Here is a 19533-nt window from a genome sequence, read left to right on the forward strand (position 1 = left end):
GGGCCCGGCCCGTGCTGTTCCTGATACCCTTTTGTGCCAAGGAAGTCAATCCACTCTTCCACACTCAGATCACACGCATTTCCTCGGCCAAGCCTTCCCCAATGGCTCCAGTTAGATTTCTTCTACACACACTACTCAAATCTTTACTCGATGATTATGATAAATGAATTTAAGTAACTAAAAATGAAAAAAAAACCCTACATTTCCTGAGCACTTACTATAAGCCCAACAATTTACGTTCATAATCTTATTAATGGTGAGAGTAGCCTGTGAGGAAGGCAGTGTTATCCCCACTTCACAGATGTCTAAAGTAAGGCTTAAGGAGTTTAGGTAACTTTTCAAGGTGATACACAAGGAAGTGGCAGAATGAGCATCTGAAGCAGGCCTGCCTGGCTCTACAGGCAGAAAAGGCAGGGATCAGGGTGACTCACCTCTGGGTCCCCAGGGCACTGCCCAGCTCTTTGTACTTAATAGATGCTTGGTATGTTTTTGTTGAATGAGTGATCCTTACCCAAAAAGCAATCTCCTTGCCTCCCTGTTCACTTGATGGCCCTGTGTACTTGCCATGGCAACAAATCACAGACAACGCCCCGCAGTGAGGGCTCCTTTCATAAACACCGCACCACCAGCATCACACATCAGTGGCTGCGGTCCAGCTGCCAAACTCACTCAGAAGTGTTTTCATTTTCTTTCATAAAATCCTAAGATAAAGTGTTTTTGAAAAACAAGCTGGTAATTCTATCTTACAAGGAATTAAGTAAGTGCAAAAATATTCTCTCCTTTCTACTTAAAAGATGTTATCACTGAGCATGATCAGTGCCTGGTGACGACTGAAAGGCCAGTGCTCATCCAATAGCTCCTGACCTACTGAGAACATGTGAAGATAGTGGCTCCTTTCACTGTGCTGCAGCTGCTTGTTCCCGGGCTGGGGCGGCTTGGCCTTGGTGGCGCCCCTCCGCTCAGGCAGGCCCTCTCTGGCTCACTGGGCTGACCCCACCTGACCGTTCCTGACACTGAGCCTCTGCAAACCGAGCCTAGAGACCGAGACCTCAGGGCCAGTGACCGTGGAGGCCCTGGTCCTTGCGCAGGAGAGCTTCTGAAGTTGACTAGGGCCTAGAGGTGATGAGCACGAAACTGCCCAAGGAGACAAATGTGACCTCTCACTACTGGGCACCCTGGCAGGATCCCTGGGTTAAAGGCCTTTATTTTGACATGAGACTAGCCATTCCAAGTACTGACAGATAGATTTCCCAAGGAAATCTGGGAATTTCTTGCCTCCTCCTAGTATAGGTAACACAGAGTATAGGGCCTTAAATAATAGTGGGTAATTATCAATGTTTTAAGAATTGTGGTAAGCCATGACCGGTTTGGCTCAGTGGATAGAGCATTGGCCTGCGGACTGAAGGGTCCCAGGTTCGATTCCAGTCAATGGCATGTGCCTTGGTTGCGGACACATCCCCAGTGGGGGGTGTGCAGGAGGCAGCTGATCGATGTTTCTCTCTCATTGATGTTGCTAACTCTCTATCCCTCTCCCTTCCTCTCTGTAAAAAAATCAATAAAATATATTTTTAAAAAAGAAAAAAAAAAGAATTGTGGTAAAATGCATAATATAAAATTATCTTAACCATTTCTAAGTGCAGAGTTCAGGGGCATTACATCCATTTACACTGCTGTGTAACTGTCATCACCACTATCCAACCAACAGAACTTTCTTCATCTTCCCAAACTAAAACGCCGTACCCACTAAATACCAACTCACCATCCCCCTCCTCCCAGCCCTTGGCAGCCACCCTTCCACTTTCTGTCTCTAAGTTTGACTACTTTAGATACCTCATATAGAATCATACAGTATTTGTCTTTTTGTGATTTGGCTTATTTCACTTAGCACATTAGAATAATATCCCATTGTACGGATATAACCAATTTTGTTCATTATTCAACCATTGATGGATGCCTGGGTTGCTTCTACCTCTTGGCTATTGTGAATAATGCTGCTGTGAAATGGGTGCATGGAAATCTCTTTAAGATCCTGCTTTCAATTCTATGTTGCTAGAAGTGAAATTGCTGGATCACATGGTGATTCCATTTTAATTTTCTGAGAAGTAACTACTGTTTTATAAATTTTACTAGAGGCCCAGTGCACGAAATTAGTGCACAGGTAGGGTCCCTAGTGGCTGCTGGCCGGGGCACCTCCCTTCTCCCAGCCACCTGCTGCTGCCACTGGCCCCGCCCCCTGGTCTAACTCCTGGTCCAGGGGACAATTTGCATATTAGGCTTTTATTATATAGGATTGTTGATCAATGTATCACTAGATGGTGAACTTAACTGAAATAACCATTAGCACTGTCCTGCCTATGACAGCTTGGGGGTGGGGGGAGGAGATGGGAGCTCTTTCCAGATGTTCAGCTTTCAAGAGTAACATTCTCCCAATATGGCTGAGGAGAGTCACATAAAATATGTGTTTCAACCATAAAAATCCTAGAACAAAACATAGGCAGAAAAATCTCAGACATTTCTCGTAGCAATATTTTTTCTAATATTGTATATCTCCTCAGGTAAAGAAAACAAAATAAATAAATAGGACGATATCAAACTAAAAACTTTTTGCACAGCAAAGGAAATCGTCAACAAAATGAAAAGCCAACCCACTGAATGGGAGAACATATTTGCCAATGATATATCTGATAAGGGGTTAACATCCAACATTCATAAAGAACTTATATAACTCAACACCAAAAAAACCAAATAATTCAATTAAAAAATGGGCAAAGGACCTGAAAAGACACTTCTCCAACAGACATGAAAAGATGCTCAACTTCACTAATCATCACAGAAATGCAAATTAAAACCTGTCAGAATGGCTATCACCAATAAAGCAACAAACAATTGTTGGCGAGGATATGGAGAAAAGGGAACCTTCGTGCACTGTTGGTGGGAATGCAGACTGGTGCAGTCACTGTGGACAACAGTATGAAGTTTCCTCAAAAAACTAAAAATGGGACTTCAGGGAATATATCCAAAGAAACCTAAAATAGTAATTTAAAGGAATATATGCACCCCTATTTCACTGCAGCATTATTTACAATAGCCAAGATTTGGTAGCAGCCCAAGTGCATATCGATAGATGAGTGGCCATTAGAAAAAATATCCTTAGGTGAGGATTAAAAAAAGAGAGAGAGAAATATGATTAGATAAGCAATGCATAAGAATAGATTAGCATAGGGATGAAGTATAAAATAACACTAATACTATTATCAAAGGTAATGAATGAATACTTCATTAAGTTCTTAATATGGAGGACAGAAGCGAAAGCTGCCCCTCATCCAGCATTTCTATCTGTCAAACCTCTTGCATGCTTGACGTGAATTTCTACTAAAAACTTACCAGGTCACAGAACTCAAACACCAGAAGGTAGGGAATCGCTTCTACACACTGCCCGACACACTGAAGAACATTTGGATGCTGAAGAATACTGGGGAAAAACAGTCACAGTACCGTTCATCAGAGAGCACGCGAGTAACACTGTTCAAACAGTAACCACATTTTAACATTCATCATGATTTAAATAGGATAAGCTGAAAAGAGCTCATTAACAGATTGATTGTTATCTAATGATTAAATAATTCAAAGGTAATCAGGTGAACATTTTCAAAATCTCTAATTTTAGTAATTTTAATTTATAGATGACCATTTTGAAGTAGCACTTTTAAAAAGGCAGGGCAAATATATAAAGTTCATAAGCATTTCAATCCATATACTAAATAGCCCAGCTACTCCTAGGCTATCTACCTTATATACTACTAGTATTTCCATATATTTCCATAACATATGCAAACTCTTTTCTGGAAAATATTTTGTCCAAAAGAAAGTTTATAAAAAAAGATATGCCAAAATAGCTTTTTAAAAAGCTTTTTATTTTGAAGCAATCATGACTTAACAATAAGTTGCAAAGGTAGTATAAAGAGGTCCCACCTTTCCTTCGCCTGGTTTCCCCTGGTTACATCTGACAACCACGGTGCAGTACCAAAACCAGGGCACTGACACAGCACCCATGTGTGTACGTGTGTGTGCTGTTATCACATGGGTAGATTCCCACAACCACCAAACCACCACCCCAACAGAAATGCAGAAGTGCTCCATCACCACACAGACCTTCCCCAAGTTACCCTGGGTCAGTTTAAGCCACCCCACTGCCTCCCCAAGCACTAGCAACAGCTAATCTCTTTTCCATTTCTATGATGTTCTCATTTTGAGAATATTACGTATATGGAATCATACAGTATGTGGCCTTTTAAGATGGACTTTTTCACTTAACATAATGCCCTCAAGATTACCCAAGTTGTTGCCTATATCAATAAGCATTTCAATCCACATACTAAATAGCCCAGCTACTTCTAGGCATCTACCTTATATACTATTCCTTTTTATTGCTGAGTAGTCCCTGGTATGGAGTATCAGTTTGTTTAAGCATTCACCTACTGTGACACATTTTCATTTTGAGTCTTGTTATGAGACTGTGGATCTGATTTAAATTGTGTATTTTGCAAAGAGAAATTTCGAAGTTTAGTTTTTGGGGGCCTTAAAAAATATTTTGGTTTTAGTCAAAAGCAAACTTATTTGGTAGATAAAGTATTCTTAGATCTAACAATGTTGTAATTTTAAGTGACATATTTAAAATATTGTTCCTCGGATGAAGTTTTGCAATCTGTCCATACAGAGATAGAGAGATTTCCTAAATGAGTTCATTTTCGTTATCCATGACAGGTGCACAACATGACGTGCAGTGGAATAAGCAGGACGAGCAGATGTGCCTGTGACATCAATGTCAGTTTCCTTTGAGGTCCCCTGTGTCTGGCTGACAAATCTCAATCTTTCATTCTCCCTTAGGGCCACAAAATCAATTTGTTGCCAAGAACCTTGACAATCGTGCTCTAGTTCTTGCTTTTGGAATTACAATGCTATCCTTTTCCTGACTAGGAACTCTCATGTTCTATAGCTCCCTTTAGATTTGTTGTTTTTTTAATTTAAGTATAGTTGGTATACAGTATTAGTTTCAGGTGTACAATATAGTGATTCAACATTTATATACTTTACAATGTAATTACAAAGTACTTTTAAACACGTGATTTTCAAAAGACCACACACTGCGTTTACAGAACATATATTAAGGTTTACTTACTAGTACGGTTCTCCATTTTTCAAAAAAGTATCTTGTTCCTTTGGGCTTGCACTTGCTTTTAACTCCTTCACTATTACTCTTGCTACACTAGTGCCTGTGTAAATCTCTCCAAGGAGGACCTAAAACCAAAGAACAGGTTTTCATTTCACTTCCAACAAAATGGTAAAGAAGTGTGTCTCATTTATTAGGAAATGGAATACAGGAAAACAAATTCAGCAACAGGCAGATGGCCTTCTATATTTTAAATACTACTTCACAAAAAGCTTGGAAAAGTAAAATACAACCTTCAGTTTTAAACCATTCATTAGATATTTACAATATTCATAAATTTATGTGTATCTCTTTTCTACTTACTTAAAAATGTATTTTACTTTCATGGAAATTTCCAATGGTATTACAGAAGAGTAATCTGGAAGTTCAGTTCAAACATAACTTAAATATTTCTCAAAAACACTTCAAATGAGTTTTTTTATTTTTGTCTCCTCACATAGAGAAAGTAAACTGACAAAGAGCCAATGTACAAACAAATTATCACTGCATTACAATGCTAAAAATCCATGGCATTCCAACTATTCCAGGCCCTTGTCTTGTACTAAAATCTTAATCAAAACTCAGTGCGGGAGGGAATATAGCACTGAAATCAATAGAAAACTAAATGAGAATGAAAATAAGTTACACATGAAATATTAAATGTAATATAAGATAATGCTAAGGCGTTCCAAAATATAATATCCTATATAATAAAAGCCAGCGACCGAATGGCAGAACAACCAGAACAACCGGTTGACCAGTCACTATGACGCACACTGACCACCAAGGGGCAGATGCTCAACACAGGAGCTGCTCCCTGGTGGTCAGTGGGCTGCCACAGTGGGAGCGCCGCTTGGCTTACTGTGATGAGCGATTGCTCCCACTGCAACCCCCGGACAGACTGGCAGGAACCCGGGCTGCGATCATCGCAGGCTCCTCCTCCTCACTCCCTGCCGCCTCCTCCAAATGCCCGCAGGCTGTGCAGTGCCACCACCAGGCTCACAAAGCTGACCCCGGAGGCTGGGAGGTGAGTTTGTGGCCACCGTGGGACTGAGGCCTACTCTGCCACCTCTCAGTGCTATTGTCCCTGGGCCCAGCCCCAACCGGGTCCTCTGGAGAGATGAGTGCTCCAGCTCCATGAAAGATGCCGGACCAGGGAGCAGCCGCTCAGAGGGCGGGTCCATAGGCACTCAGCTGACTGATCCCCACAGGCCATGCCCCCCACCAGTGCAAGAATCCCGTGCACCAGGCCTCTAGTCTAAAGTAAAAATGATGATGAAGTAAAAGTTTTTATTTAATTTGAGAATGATCAAAACTAAAGGCTGGCTTTTAGAAGTTATTTTATCGTTTTATAAAATAGATTCATTTTAATGCCCTGGAAAGAGAGAGCATATACTAAAACAGAATTTAATGTCTTTATTAGGAATATAAGGGCAGAAATATGAACAGAACAAGAAATTCAAAGAGCCAACTTGTGCCAATCCTATATAATAAAAGGGTAATATGCAAATTGACACTAACGGCAGAATGACCAGAACGACCACTGGACCAGTCACTATGAAGCACACTGACCACCTCTTGGTCCCTTCCCCTGGCTGTCAGGCACCGATCACCCAATGGCGAATGGGGAACCAGGGTTAAGTAGCGGCAGGGGGTGGAGCCGGCTGCAGGCAGCTGGGGAAGATGGCCCTGATTGCAGGGCAGACCTAGGGACCGCACCTGTGCAAGAATTTCGTGCGCCGGGCCTCTAGTATTCTATAAGACTAATAACCATAAGGTATCAATTTCAAAAAGGGGAAGAATGATAGTATGCTATTGCAATAACCTGGCTCATTATTTCTCTCCCCACCACCACTGTTACCATTCTTGATGTTCAATAGATGCAGGGACAAGTTCTTCAAAACCACAACCTCTCAGTTCTTTGATCTCACTTCCAATAATCATTTTCCTATGATCTCATCTCAGCAAACACCCCCATGAGTCTATGCCTAGCTAATTAATAAATATAGTATGTCCTAAACCTTGAATTTTAACTTCTTCTCTGCCAGTCCTTTGATTTCCAGCTCACTTACTTCAACAGTCTAATCCAACAAGTGTGCAACTTGTCCTCTGAGTCCAGTAATGACACCACTTGTCTACCATCTTGGCTGGTCCCAAAGGTCTCCTACTCCATTTCTCTGCTTGCTTCAGAATAAATCTCCTCTACAGACTTGTCTAAATACACTGTCTCCACTTTCTCCCTTGAACTTCCTCAGGAGTGCAGAAGGCAACTGATCAATGATTCTCTCTCATTACTGAAATGTATCTCTCCCTCTCTCTCTCTCTCCCCCTTCCTCTCTGAAATCAATAAAAATATATTTTAAAAAAATAAAAATAAAAGACCTTCTTAGAAAAACATACCACACAGGAATGTTGAAGCTCACATTCCCATGCAGTTTCACAGGGTAATGGGAAAAATCAATGAGGACTATAACATCTGGAGAGAATGTGGAATGTCACGCAATACAATTCTTAATTAGCCTTAAATTCTAAACAGTATAAGTAGGAGGAAAAAAATAGAAGTGAACAACACTTTACCTTTCCAAACCAGCCACTTCCAATTTCCTGTATATAGTTTAGACTGTGGCGGGCAACTTGAGACTTCAAACCTTCTGTAGGAAAAATTAAAGAACATTAAAAACTAAAAATAGGTATTTAACTGAAATAAATTAAATATTAAATATACAACCTATAGCCAGCTGGTGTAGCTCAGTGGTTGAGCATCGACCCATGAACCAAGAGGTCAGTGGTTCAATTCCCAGTCAAGGGCACATGCCTGGGTTGCAGGGCCGATCCCCAGTAGGGGGCGTGCAGGAGGCAGCTGATCAGTGATTCTCTGTCATCATTGACATCTCTATCTCTCTCCCCCTCCCTTCCTCTCTCTCTAATATCAATAAAAAATATTTAAAAAATACAACCTATAAAGTTCAAACACCAACATAAATTTAATACTTGTGCTAATAAAGAGAGAAATACATAAAACATCTCTTTCAAACTAACAATGCCAAAACGTTTTAAAACTGACAATATTTTGTAATTGAGTATCTCACCTTGATTCTCCAATAACTTGTACTGTTTTTTTCTGACCCAACTACACTACTATAACCTCTAGTCACCATCCTGCTGGCCTTTAGTTAGTCCTGTTTCGTGATGGAGCAGGGAACCCCAGGGACTGTCCCTCCCTATCTTAGGGTGCAAAGTCCATCTGATTAACAAATCCAAATACACCCCTCCTCCCAAACACAGGGCACCCAGAAGACAGCAGAGTCCATTCAGCATGACAAGCAGGCAGAGAACTAGGAGAGAAGCTTGTCTTCTGAAAAAGAGGCAGGAGCCCTGGCTCAGTGGATAGAACCCAGGCCCTTGGACTAACGGGTCCTAGGTTTGATTCCAGTCAAGGACACTTACCTGGCTTGCAGGCTTGATCTGTGTGTGGGAGGCAACCAATGGATGTGTCTCTCTCACATCGATGTTTCTCTCTCTCTCTATCTCTTCCCCTCCCTTCCACTCTCACAAAATCAATGGAAAAATATCCTCGGGTGAGGATTAACAAAAAAAAAGAGAGAAAGAGAAGGCAGAAGCTCTGTCCAAGAGTTCCATTCTAATGAAGTGAGGAGGCCAGTTTATTCTTAAAACAGATCCAGGGTCCAAAGGAAAGGACTCAGCTTTTTTCGGGAATGCAATGGGCCTGACCATTCAGCCTCAGCAGGGAGCAGAAGGAAGAGAAATAAGCCCCCAGAGGAGACAGTCGGTACAATTATTTTATGATTCCCAGCAAGGTTCCCAGTCTCACCTCTTAGAAAGAACTCAGGAAAACACAAAGGTCTTACCTGCAGAAGGCTGGAACTGGGATGGAGCTGGTAGTGAAACATTTGGTACGGAAAGTGTGAACACTTCTGCTGGGGACTGAACGGAGGGAGTATCTTCTGCTGGTGGTGTGAAATCTATCTCGTCATCAAAATTATCTTCAAATTCCTAACATAAAAGAAGAGCAATGTTATAGTGAATATAGATCAATTTGGGAGCAAATCCTTAAAACCACTGACTAACATTTAAGATATGAACATTTATTCACTCATTTGGAATATGTGGCCATAATTTTCCCCCAATTCACACTTATTTCAAGTAAAAAGCATATGTACTTGGGTTCTCCAACTCCAAACAGCAGAATAAATAAGACTTGATTATATATATATATATATATATATATACACATACACACACATATATACACACACACGTACATATATATATATATAGTAACTTTTTAGACTGACAGCTTGAAGTTAAATGTAAAATCCTATATAATAAAAGACTAATATGCAAATTGACAGAACGGCGGAACGACTGGTCACTGTGACGTGCACTGACCACCAGAGGGCAGACACTCAATGCAGGAGCTGCCCCCTGGTGGTCAGTGCGCTCCCACAGGGGGAGCACCGCTCAGCCAGAAGCCGGGCTCACAGTGTGGAGCGGGCCTAAGCAATAAGTCGGACATCCCCCGAGGGGTCCCAGACTGCGAGAGGGCGCAGGCCAGGCTGAGGGACCTCCCAGAGTGCATGAATTTCATGCATCAGGCCTCTAGTTTTCTATAATGACCATGGAACTTAAAATGGAAATACTCTTCTAAGTTCAAAATTTTACTTCTAAGTTATTATAGTCTAAGCCAGTGGTTCTCAACCTTCCTAATGCCGAGACCCTTTAATACAGTTCCCAACCATAAAATTATTTTCGTTGCTACTTCATAACTGTAATGTTGCTACTGTTATGAATCATAATGTAAATATCTGATATGCAGGATGTATTGTCATTGTTACAAATTGAACATAAAGCATAGTGATTAATCACAAAAACAATATGTAATTATATATGTGTTTTCCGATGGTCTTAGGCGACCCCTGTGAAAGGGTCGTTTGACCCTCAAAGGGGTCACGACCCACAGGTTGAAAACCACTGGTCTAAGCTATTCTTTTTCCTTATTCACTTTCATAGATCTTTTTGCATATTGAATCAAAATAATTTATTTTAAAATTGTATATGCACTTCTGGTTACAATGTGATTTTAATCAAAACAAGGAAGTTAAAAGACTCAGAAAAGGTATTTTTAGGCAAGTCCTATTTATCTGAAAAGAGAATAAAAAATTAATCGAGGTAGAAAATAATCTGAGATCTGAACACCAAGATTACCGTATAAAACTGTAGCACACAAATGCAGCTGACATTCTAAGAACATCCGGTTTTCTAAAGATGGCAACTTGAAAATCAAGGCTGCCCCAGTTGAGCTGCAGAAACCTTTGAAGTGACTTTGTTCAGCAGAAAGCTATCTTACCTGTTCCCATCAGCGAGCTGGGTCTGCCTTGGTGTCCATGTTAACACAGATACAGCTGATTATCAAGGTCATTCATTCCCTCAGGTAATGAAAGAGTATTACACCACCAGGACGTAACAGAGTGAACAAGACTGCTTTCCATTCCGCACAGAACAACCTTCTTTTCATTTTCTACCACCTCCCACAGCCCTCCATATAAGGAAGAAACTAAAAGCTGCAAGGGCAGATTCCTCTGATGGAGCATTTATGTTCTCACGTGCATGTGAGGGGGCATTCTTCCATATATGCCATATATGTTGTCATATGCATTAGGGCATCATTGCTAATGGGAAGCAGGAAGCAGAATAAGTGAGGTACACCTTCAAACAAAAGAGCTGTGTCAACTTTCCTTCCGGACATTCCTAAAGGTTCTCCCATTGAAAATAACTTTATCCATCACTCCCACCTTAGAAATAATGCTACTCAAGACTTTGCCACAGCATGATACACCATTAGGCAGCAGATGATTCTAAGGTTCAGAGAGGGTGGCCGGCTGATGTGGCTCAGTGGCTGAGCGTCAACCTAAGAACCAAGAGATCATGATTCGATTCCAGGTCAGGGCACATGCCCGGGTTTCGGGCTCGATCCCCAGTAGGAGGCAGGAGGGAGCCAATTGATGATGTTCCTCTCTCATTGATGTTTCTATCTCTCCTTTCCCTCTCTAAAAATCAATAGAAACCTTCTACCCACCTGAGGCTATATGAGGCAGTATTTACAATTGGCAGCATTCTTCTTTCTCCCCACTTAGGGAGCTGTAGGGTTCAAGGTAAACTGAAAGATGCTCTCCTCATACACGAAACACCCGAGGGGATCCCTTGGCCTCAACAATCACTGACTCACCAGCATACAAAAGTTTTGGGGAAAATCAAAACCAGCCTGTTCTTCCTTGTAGGCCTTATAGCAAATACACACTCTTATAGCAAGTGAATCATCACATTCTATTCCTCCCATTCAAAACTTAGAATTGTCAGTAATGCTCTCAGGCAGGGCAAGCAAACTACAGCTAGCGAGCCAAATCCAAACTATCCATTTTTATAGTTTTATTGGTACATCTGTTTCTGTGCTGTCTATGGCTGATGTAGCACTTCGATGGCAGAGCTGAGAGTTGAGTAGCTGTGCAAGATCCTGCATGGCCTATGGCATTTACTATTTACAATGGCAGAATATATTTAGTATTGGTTCTTACAGAAGAAGTTTGCCCACCCCTGCTCCCAAGGGAGTGTAAGATTTAGCCATCCTATTGATAAATATATCAGAGGATGATTTTGAATGTTCCCACCATCTGTGCTCACCTTAAAGTCTATTTCTGGGTCTTTACAGCAGGATACACAATTTGCAATTAACACGATTAATATAATGAAACTGCACACAGATAGGATCACAAAAGATGAGGAAACTTCGGCAGCAGGTGACTCCCCTGGAAAGAGAAATAAGTAATATTAACATCGTAGACATTCCAAAATCAACTTTAATAAACAAATCAATATCTTTTCCACCAAATATAAATGGGGCCAAGAGTTAATAAAATAATGCTTAAATGTTCAGGATAAAGATGACAACCAACCCAAGATAAGAAGCTAGGGTTTAAAAATCTTATTGTGAAATCATCTTAGATTTACAGAAAAGTTCGAGACAATCCAGAGTCCCCATGCCCCTTCCCCAGCTCCCACTAACATTCACATCTGATGTTTCCACGGTGCACGTATCAAACCTAAGACAGTAACATTGGTACAACACCAGTAACTGAACTTCAGACTTTATTTGGATTTTACCAGGTGTCCCATTAAAATCCTTTAACTTTTCCAGATTCAATCCAGGTTACCAACACTGCATTTAATCATCATGGCCCCTTAGTCTTCTCCAACCCCTGATGTTTCTCAGGCTTTGTGTTTCATAACTTTGACACTTTTGGAGAGTACTGGCCAGTTACTGTGTAGAATGTTCCTCCATGTGGGTTGCCTCATGATTGGACTGAGGTTATAGATATGCCGGAAGAATCTAGACTGGCACAGGGTGAACGACCCTTCTCATCACCTCATAGCAAGGACACAAGATGTTGGCACGACTTGTTCCTGGGCCTGTGAACTTGATCACTTGACCCAGGTGGTTTCTGCCGGGTTTTACCACTGGGAAGTAACCACTGTCTCCTTTACTACCCGATTCCTTAAAAGTGGGTCCGAAAGTCAGGTGCACCTCACAGGGGAGTAAGCTGTACTTCCTGGAGGAACATCACAGAATTCATGGACATACATTAAAACTACCAGTGATTAGTATTTGGGGGAGACACTTTGAGGTTAGGCAAATATCCTGTGTCCCCTTAAGTTCTACACACTCATTTTCTTATCTGTCACTGCGTCTTGCCTGCAGCCATTAATACCATGATGTTCCAATGGTGATTTTCTATTTCCCACACTCCTACATTTATTATTTGTAATTCTTCTGCAAGGAAGATTAGTTCCTCCCCCCTCACTTATACAGCTACTAGAGGCCCAGTGCACGAATTCGTGCATGGGTGGGGTCTGACCAGCTCAGCCCCAATCAGCAGATCGGGGCTGGGCCTGTCAGGAGGAAGAGACAGTGGGAGGCCGGCTGGGGGGAGGGGCTGCAGGCTATTGGCCAGTTGGCCCCACCTCCGATTGGGGTACAGGGGGCGACTGGGGGCTGGGCTGGCTGGGGGTAAGGGCCACAGGGAGGTTGGCTGCTGGCCCCATGGGAGAGGCGGATCAGGGGCGGGGTGGCTGGGGAGAGGGGCCTCGGGAGGTTGGCTGGCCGGCCCCACCCCCTGATAAGTGGTTTGCTGGCGTCATAGCGACTGGTCGTTACAGCGTTATGGTTGCTGGCTTTTTATATATAGAGATGAACTCACAGATATTTCTTTTATATGCTGGGGTTATAACCCAGGATTATCATTATTTTGTTGCTCAAATTGTTCTAGCTTTGGCCCTAGGAGCTCTTTCCAGTTGCCCACGGGGCCTTTGGGCCGTGCCCGTCCTCTGCTGTTTTCCCCACATCTCCTTAACGTGCTGGCACTACAGTTATCCGGGCTCCTCTTGCATCTTACCCACTCCTGCTTTAGAAGCAGCCACTTCTCCGAGGAGCCTTGGTCATAACCAGGAGCTTGTCCACTAGAGCAGAGCCTGCCCGTGGCCCCTTTCTGCATGGCACTGGTAGGAGCAGGGGGCAGATGAGAGTGATTTTTACATCTTAAAAGAATTGTTTTCAAAATAAAACAAAACAAGATGCAACAGACACTGCATGTGAGCCACAAAGCCTAAATATCTGACTATCTGACCCTTTATAGGAAAGTGTGCAATCCCTGTCTAGAGCATAAAGATTTTACATCTCACTTTCAACAAAAAGTTACCTGGAAAACATCTCATCCAACTAGGGCTATTTTGAGCATCTTCTTTAGTAGAGCAAACTGCTGAGTCTCATCTACTGGTGTTTTACTAAGAAATAAACATTCCCCTGCCCCCAGTTTTATTGAGCTTATAACTGACATATAACATGATGTCAGTTGAAGGCATATGACGTGATGATTTGATATAGATATGTATTGGGAAATGATTACCACAATAAGGTCAGAAATAAATTTTTCCTTAAAATCCTCATCTGCAGCTAATTATGTGTTCAAATGCACCAAGGCGAAAGCATGGAGACAAGTTATGAATGATGCCACCATTTTTCTGCAACGAAACTATAATACCTGAAGCAAAGAAAAACGAATCCAAACGCCTACATGAGCAAGACACATTCCTGAGCATAAACGACTTCAGTGAAGAGGAGAGAGGCCTAAAGCCAGCTGCAAACAGGACTAAGTTCCTTCTCAACACAAAACTCTGTCTGTGAAAGCAATGCCGAAACCACATTGTTACAAGTGGGGCTCAGCCTCTGCATTTACAGCTAATACAGTAAACCGAGGTTGTTAAGAATCTGCAAGTTCTAAACCAACAATATCTAAAACAGGAAAATCTATACATTCACTGAACCCACATTGCTGGCTTGCTGACTCCTCTCAAAAGCCAATCTGGAGGAAGTCAACTTCCAGAGAGAGAAAGGATCCCTTAGCTACAGACACGGCATATTTCTCAACTAAGTGAGGCGCGACAGCCAACTTTCTAAGAATGAAGACAACCCAGAAAGATCACTGCCTTCTCCTCCGTTCGGCTACCTGTTCTCTCATTCAGCTCGGTTTCTGTGTCCCACTGGTTCTTATTCTTATAACTTTGTTTTCCTCCCCTGGCTCATGCAATAAAAAGTAAATATGACTCCTGAGGCTCCTTACAGCAAAGCACTTTCATAGCCACTGTATTGTCTTTTATTTTTAAAATGCAGTTTGTCCACTGCATTTTAACATCCTGAATGTTCAGGTGTATCTTATACTCGAAAAGTTGGTTTTCATTGGCAGAGTTTCCTCTTTTTTAATGGCACAGAAGGAAGGGTGTGTCGTAATCAATTGTATCTGAGATTTGATAACTACAGTATGATTTCATTCGATCGTTAGCACACCGCTGGGGAACTCGACCAGCTCCACAGCACAGGTGAGACACTGATATGCCCGGGGACACAGTGGGAACGTGGCGCTGAGTATAAACCCCATGCTCCCCAGGACCCCACACTGTTTTGCCTCTCGAGGTTAACTTTTAACACTTAAAAACAGCCTAACGTAAGTACTTTGAACCGAAGTCTGTCACTGTTAATTAAGACAGTACACACTCCTGGGGCTCTCCTCCAAGCTCCACATAACAAATATTAAGTCATTTTTTCCTCTCTTTCCAACCGTATTTTTTTTTCTCAGCACACACTGTCTATTTATTGTCAAGTTGGATCAGAACTGCCTGAAGGCAGCTCAGTTATCTGATTCAGAAAACCTCTCCTGTGAGCCATTAGGTCGGCAGGAGAAGTCGTCCACGTGTTACACAACCCGTTGTGCCGAGCTTGGCCCTCCCCTCACTTACTTGCTCGGTCCACCTACAGGCTTACCTGGTGAGGACACCACGGAGGCAGCTGCCCCCGCACGCAGATTTCCTCAGTGCACCAGGCCCATGCACCTCAGCGTCTACCAGTCCCACCGAAAGCACTCCCAAATTACTGCCTGAAATGGAACCTACTAGGTAGCCTCCAGTAGGAATTTTTACAGTTTTATCACTTTTAAAACTATTTTATATACTGTGTTTTTCTCTTGGTTCGTCCAAAGCACTGTGCTTTAAAAAACCTCTATATACCAGTGAAGGAAAAACTTCCGTAAGTTGAAGAACTAGAACCAACCTAGCACAGGCTGGAAGGCGAGATGGGCCTGCATAGGCCACAGAGGAAGGAAATTCCAGCCCGAGGAACTGCAGCTGAAGTCCCCACACCCCTGCGGGCAAACTGCAAACCAGCCCCTGGGAGGCTCGATGACAACTGTTAGGAAACCATGAAGCAAGACGGGTTTCCTTGAACATTCTCGTCTCCGCCATCCAGAATGCATACATCAAACCCATGTCTAGTAAAGAAAAACATCAGTAACAGCAGGAGTGCCTCCACACACTGAGGCAGCTTTACCCACTGCAAACTGGGAACGAGGGTAACTAGAGGTCTGGGTGCTTAGCATGCTTCCCTCAGACACCAATTAAAACATCCTTGGCATCTCTCAAACACATTCTGTGAGTGATAGTTCACAGTTTCAAACCATTTTAATAGTTATCTACCATTTGATTTAATAAGCAGAAACCTTGAGGAACTCTAAGAGGTGGGTACCTATTATCTGTTTTATAGACAGGTAATTAGGAGCATGCAATTTCTCAGTAATGACTCAGAGTAAGTCAGGAGCACTACCTGATTATTAATTCAACCATTATAAATCCCTGCCTAGAGCTTCCATCAGAATGTGAACATACATGTAATTAACTAAAGAGTTACCTGTGAAACAATCCTGGGGTTAAATAAAAAATGTAAACATCCACTGATAAGAAGCAATGATAATCAATGCTCGATCCATTAGAGACTGCAAAATGCTGATCCTCTCATGTTGTCATTCCTTCTTCAGTTACAAGCTGATAGACTTTTATAAAGAGAAATGTCCTCATACTTACCGTGTGGTTAACAGTGCTTCAAATCATAAAGGGTGGGGCTGAAAGGACAAACCCTCTAATCACGTACTTGGCTCCTCTGGCTGCCAGCCCATCATGAAGCTAATGGGGGCCCACCTAGAGTCACTTCATTAGCATAAATTCATGTATGACTGAGAGGGGCTTGTTAATACCAAGAGATGCTCCTATAACCCCATCACCAGGAAATCCGTGTTTCGGGAGCTCTGGTCCAGGAAAGGGGACAAAGACCAAGTATGTACTCCCTGTTCCGTCACAGGTATTTACACTCTTCCCACCAGGAAGCTCCCCACTGACACACCCTTCCCCCAATTCATCTTCACCATTCAGATCTCAACTTGGAAACTGGCCCCGCAGGTCCCAGTCCCTACCTTTGGACCCCCAGTGCACCCTGTATTTCCCCATCGTAGAGTTTATCACACTAGCATTCCAAACGTCCACGTCTTCCCCACGAGACTGCAAGCTAAACAGGGTTGGGGACCAGGCCTGTGTACTCCACCAGCGACTCTCAGGGCCCAGCACAGAGCCTGGCATTCAGTCAGAAGTAGGGGGAAGGGGAGAAAAGAGAGAAAAAAGTGAGAGAGAGACACCAACTAAGGAGCACCAGCAAAGGAGGGAAGATAAGCAAGGAGGGAGAGGCGGAGAAAGAAATTCATGACTAATCTCCTGGTTAACAGAATGAACTTAGGTTTTAAGGGTCAAACGACATTGTAACAGCAGCAGTCCTTTGATAATTTGATGCTCTTATTTGGCAAAGATTTTCCTCCCACTACTAACCATCCCCTAATGCATACTGTACTGGGTGGTCCTGTCCCTCCCCACCATTAATAGTTCATCACTTATTCCCCAGGTCTCATAGAACTTCCAAAAACATTCTTAATTTATCCATTTTGCAATTCATATTAAGCAGTGTAACTATTAAGTTGTTTTCTTTAAACAGTAAGTTTTCTTAGAAAGTGGAATTCCCCCAACTTATGTTCTCCTCTGATGGCGAGTATTCATTCACACACACCATGTTCTTCGTGACGGCTCCTTTCACCGGAAGCTGTAGTAGACTCACTTGGTGCCGGCAAAGCAAAAGCCCAAAGGTGCCCTCTCCTCCCTGGCAGCCCAGGGCGTGTTGGGCTGTGGAGATGGGACTCACTGTCCCTGGGCTGCCACTCCTGGTGTTTTTTTTGCTAAAAAAAGGAATCTAAGTAGATGCTTTCTAAGATATGACTCTAAATTTGTTGTTTCACTCAGCCTATTCCACTAAAATTTGTTATCAAAGGTTCATTTCACTCCAATTTTAAAGACACTAACTAGGATGCAAGCTACCAAAGAAGAGAGCTCCCCTAAGGAGGCACAGCTTGGCCAAAAGGGTGTCAGGCTTAGGAGGCTTCTGTGGGACCCGTGCCCCACACCTGGGAAACAATGGCAGGGGTGGTATTCTATGAACTAGACCAGTGATGGCGAACCTTTTGAGCTCAGCGTGTCAGCATTTTGAAAAACCCTAACTTAACTCTGGTGCCGTGTCACATATAGAAATTTTTTGATATTTGCAACCATAGTAAAACAAAGACTTATATTTTTGATATTTATTTTATATATTTAAATGCCATTTAACAAAGAAAAATCAACCAAACAAATGAGTTCGCGTGTCACCTCTGACACGTGTGTCATAGGTTCGCCATCACTGAACTAGACTCTTCATTAAGCTGCTGGCATGGCTGAGCTGTGCAGCCATGCGCTGTGCTCAGAGGTTTGTGGCAACTCTGAATCAGGCCTTCCTGCAGTCCCGGAAGCCAGGTCAGAACAGGCAGCAGCCGGCCCCAGAAGCAGGACCTCAGGGCCCGTTTCCCAGGGCTCCTCCCCAACACCGGCCACTGCAGTGACCACTACTGTCTCAGGGAAAGGACATTCTGTCTCTTCACTCAACTTCCCATGGAAATCTGTACAAATGTGCAGGCAAATCAATGGAAAACTGGAGTCACAACACAAACTTCAGCCAATACAATTTCTGCACAACAGGCCGAAGGCTAGGAGATGACCTAAATGCATGCATCTTACTTCCAGGTAGGGCAGACGCTAAAAATCCTAGAAAAACACGTCTACCTTTTTCTTTTTTCTAATTTCCTACAACACCTTGCTAGAGCCTACAGTCTCAGAAGCTTTGTAGCTTCCTAAGACCTAAATTTAATTCTTGTTAATATAAGTGAAACAAAGTCGTAAGCAATGTGTCTTTTAAAAGTTCTCTCTTCAGAGAGGAAGTTGATGGCGGTATGGATGTAGCTGGACTGGCCAGAGGCATGGCTGGGACTGGGAGGTGGGTAAAGAGAATTCATTTTACTCTTCTGTCTACTTTTGTGTATGTTCAAAGACCTCGTAACAAAGTTTTCTTTTTTAAGTACTATCTTCATAACTCAGCCAGACACTGCTTACCACGCCGGCCCTGACAAGGCTCCGAGGCACACAAAGATGAGGTTTAACTCGGGTGTCCTGATAGTGCTTCCCTAAAGTGCCTTCACATTATACAGAAAAACAGACCAAGGAGAGGTTAACCCGATATAACTAGGTGCTTCCACACACTGAGGTGTCCAGCCCAAGATAAAAGACCTTCCGGCAATAAAGAGCCACGGGGACAAGGGGTCTCTCTCTCCCTTCCTCTCTATCTAAAAATCAATTTAAAAAAAATTAAAATGCCCATTAACTTTTAAAAAACCAACATGGTTAATACCTGAACAGTGCTTCTATGTGCAGGCACTATTCTAAACTCACCCAATCCCACACAGCCCTTTGGGTAGGTTCTAGTATCAGCCCCACTTAAAAATGAAGAAACTGAGCAATGG

General features: G+C 42.7%; 1 protein-coding gene across 1 annotated transcript in view; it reads right to left on the reverse strand.

Annotated features, from left to right (window-relative positions):
• LMTK2 (lemur tyrosine kinase 2) overlaps nucleotides 1–19533 on the reverse strand; it is a 112164-nt gene that overhangs the window by 27147 nt on the left and 65484 nt on the right. The window contains exons 4-8 of the mRNA XM_005879449.2: nucleotides 11909–12033; nucleotides 9079–9223; nucleotides 7787–7860; nucleotides 5180–5298; nucleotides 3385–3472 (exon numbers count right to left, since the gene is read on the reverse strand). Coding sequence (XP_005879511.1) covers nucleotides 3385–3472; nucleotides 5180–5298; nucleotides 7787–7860; nucleotides 9079–9223; nucleotides 11909–12033 — 551 coding nt within the window. The remainder of the gene's footprint in view (nucleotides 1–3384; nucleotides 3473–5179; nucleotides 5299–7786; nucleotides 7861–9078; nucleotides 9224–11908; nucleotides 12034–19533) is intronic.

This window comes from Myotis brandtii, unplaced genomic scaffold, assembly GCF_000412655.1.
Source record: "Myotis brandtii unplaced genomic scaffold, ASM41265v1 scaffold6, whole genome shotgun sequence".
NCBI classification, from domain to species: Eukaryota; Metazoa; Chordata; class Mammalia; order Chiroptera; family Vespertilionidae; genus Myotis; species Myotis brandtii.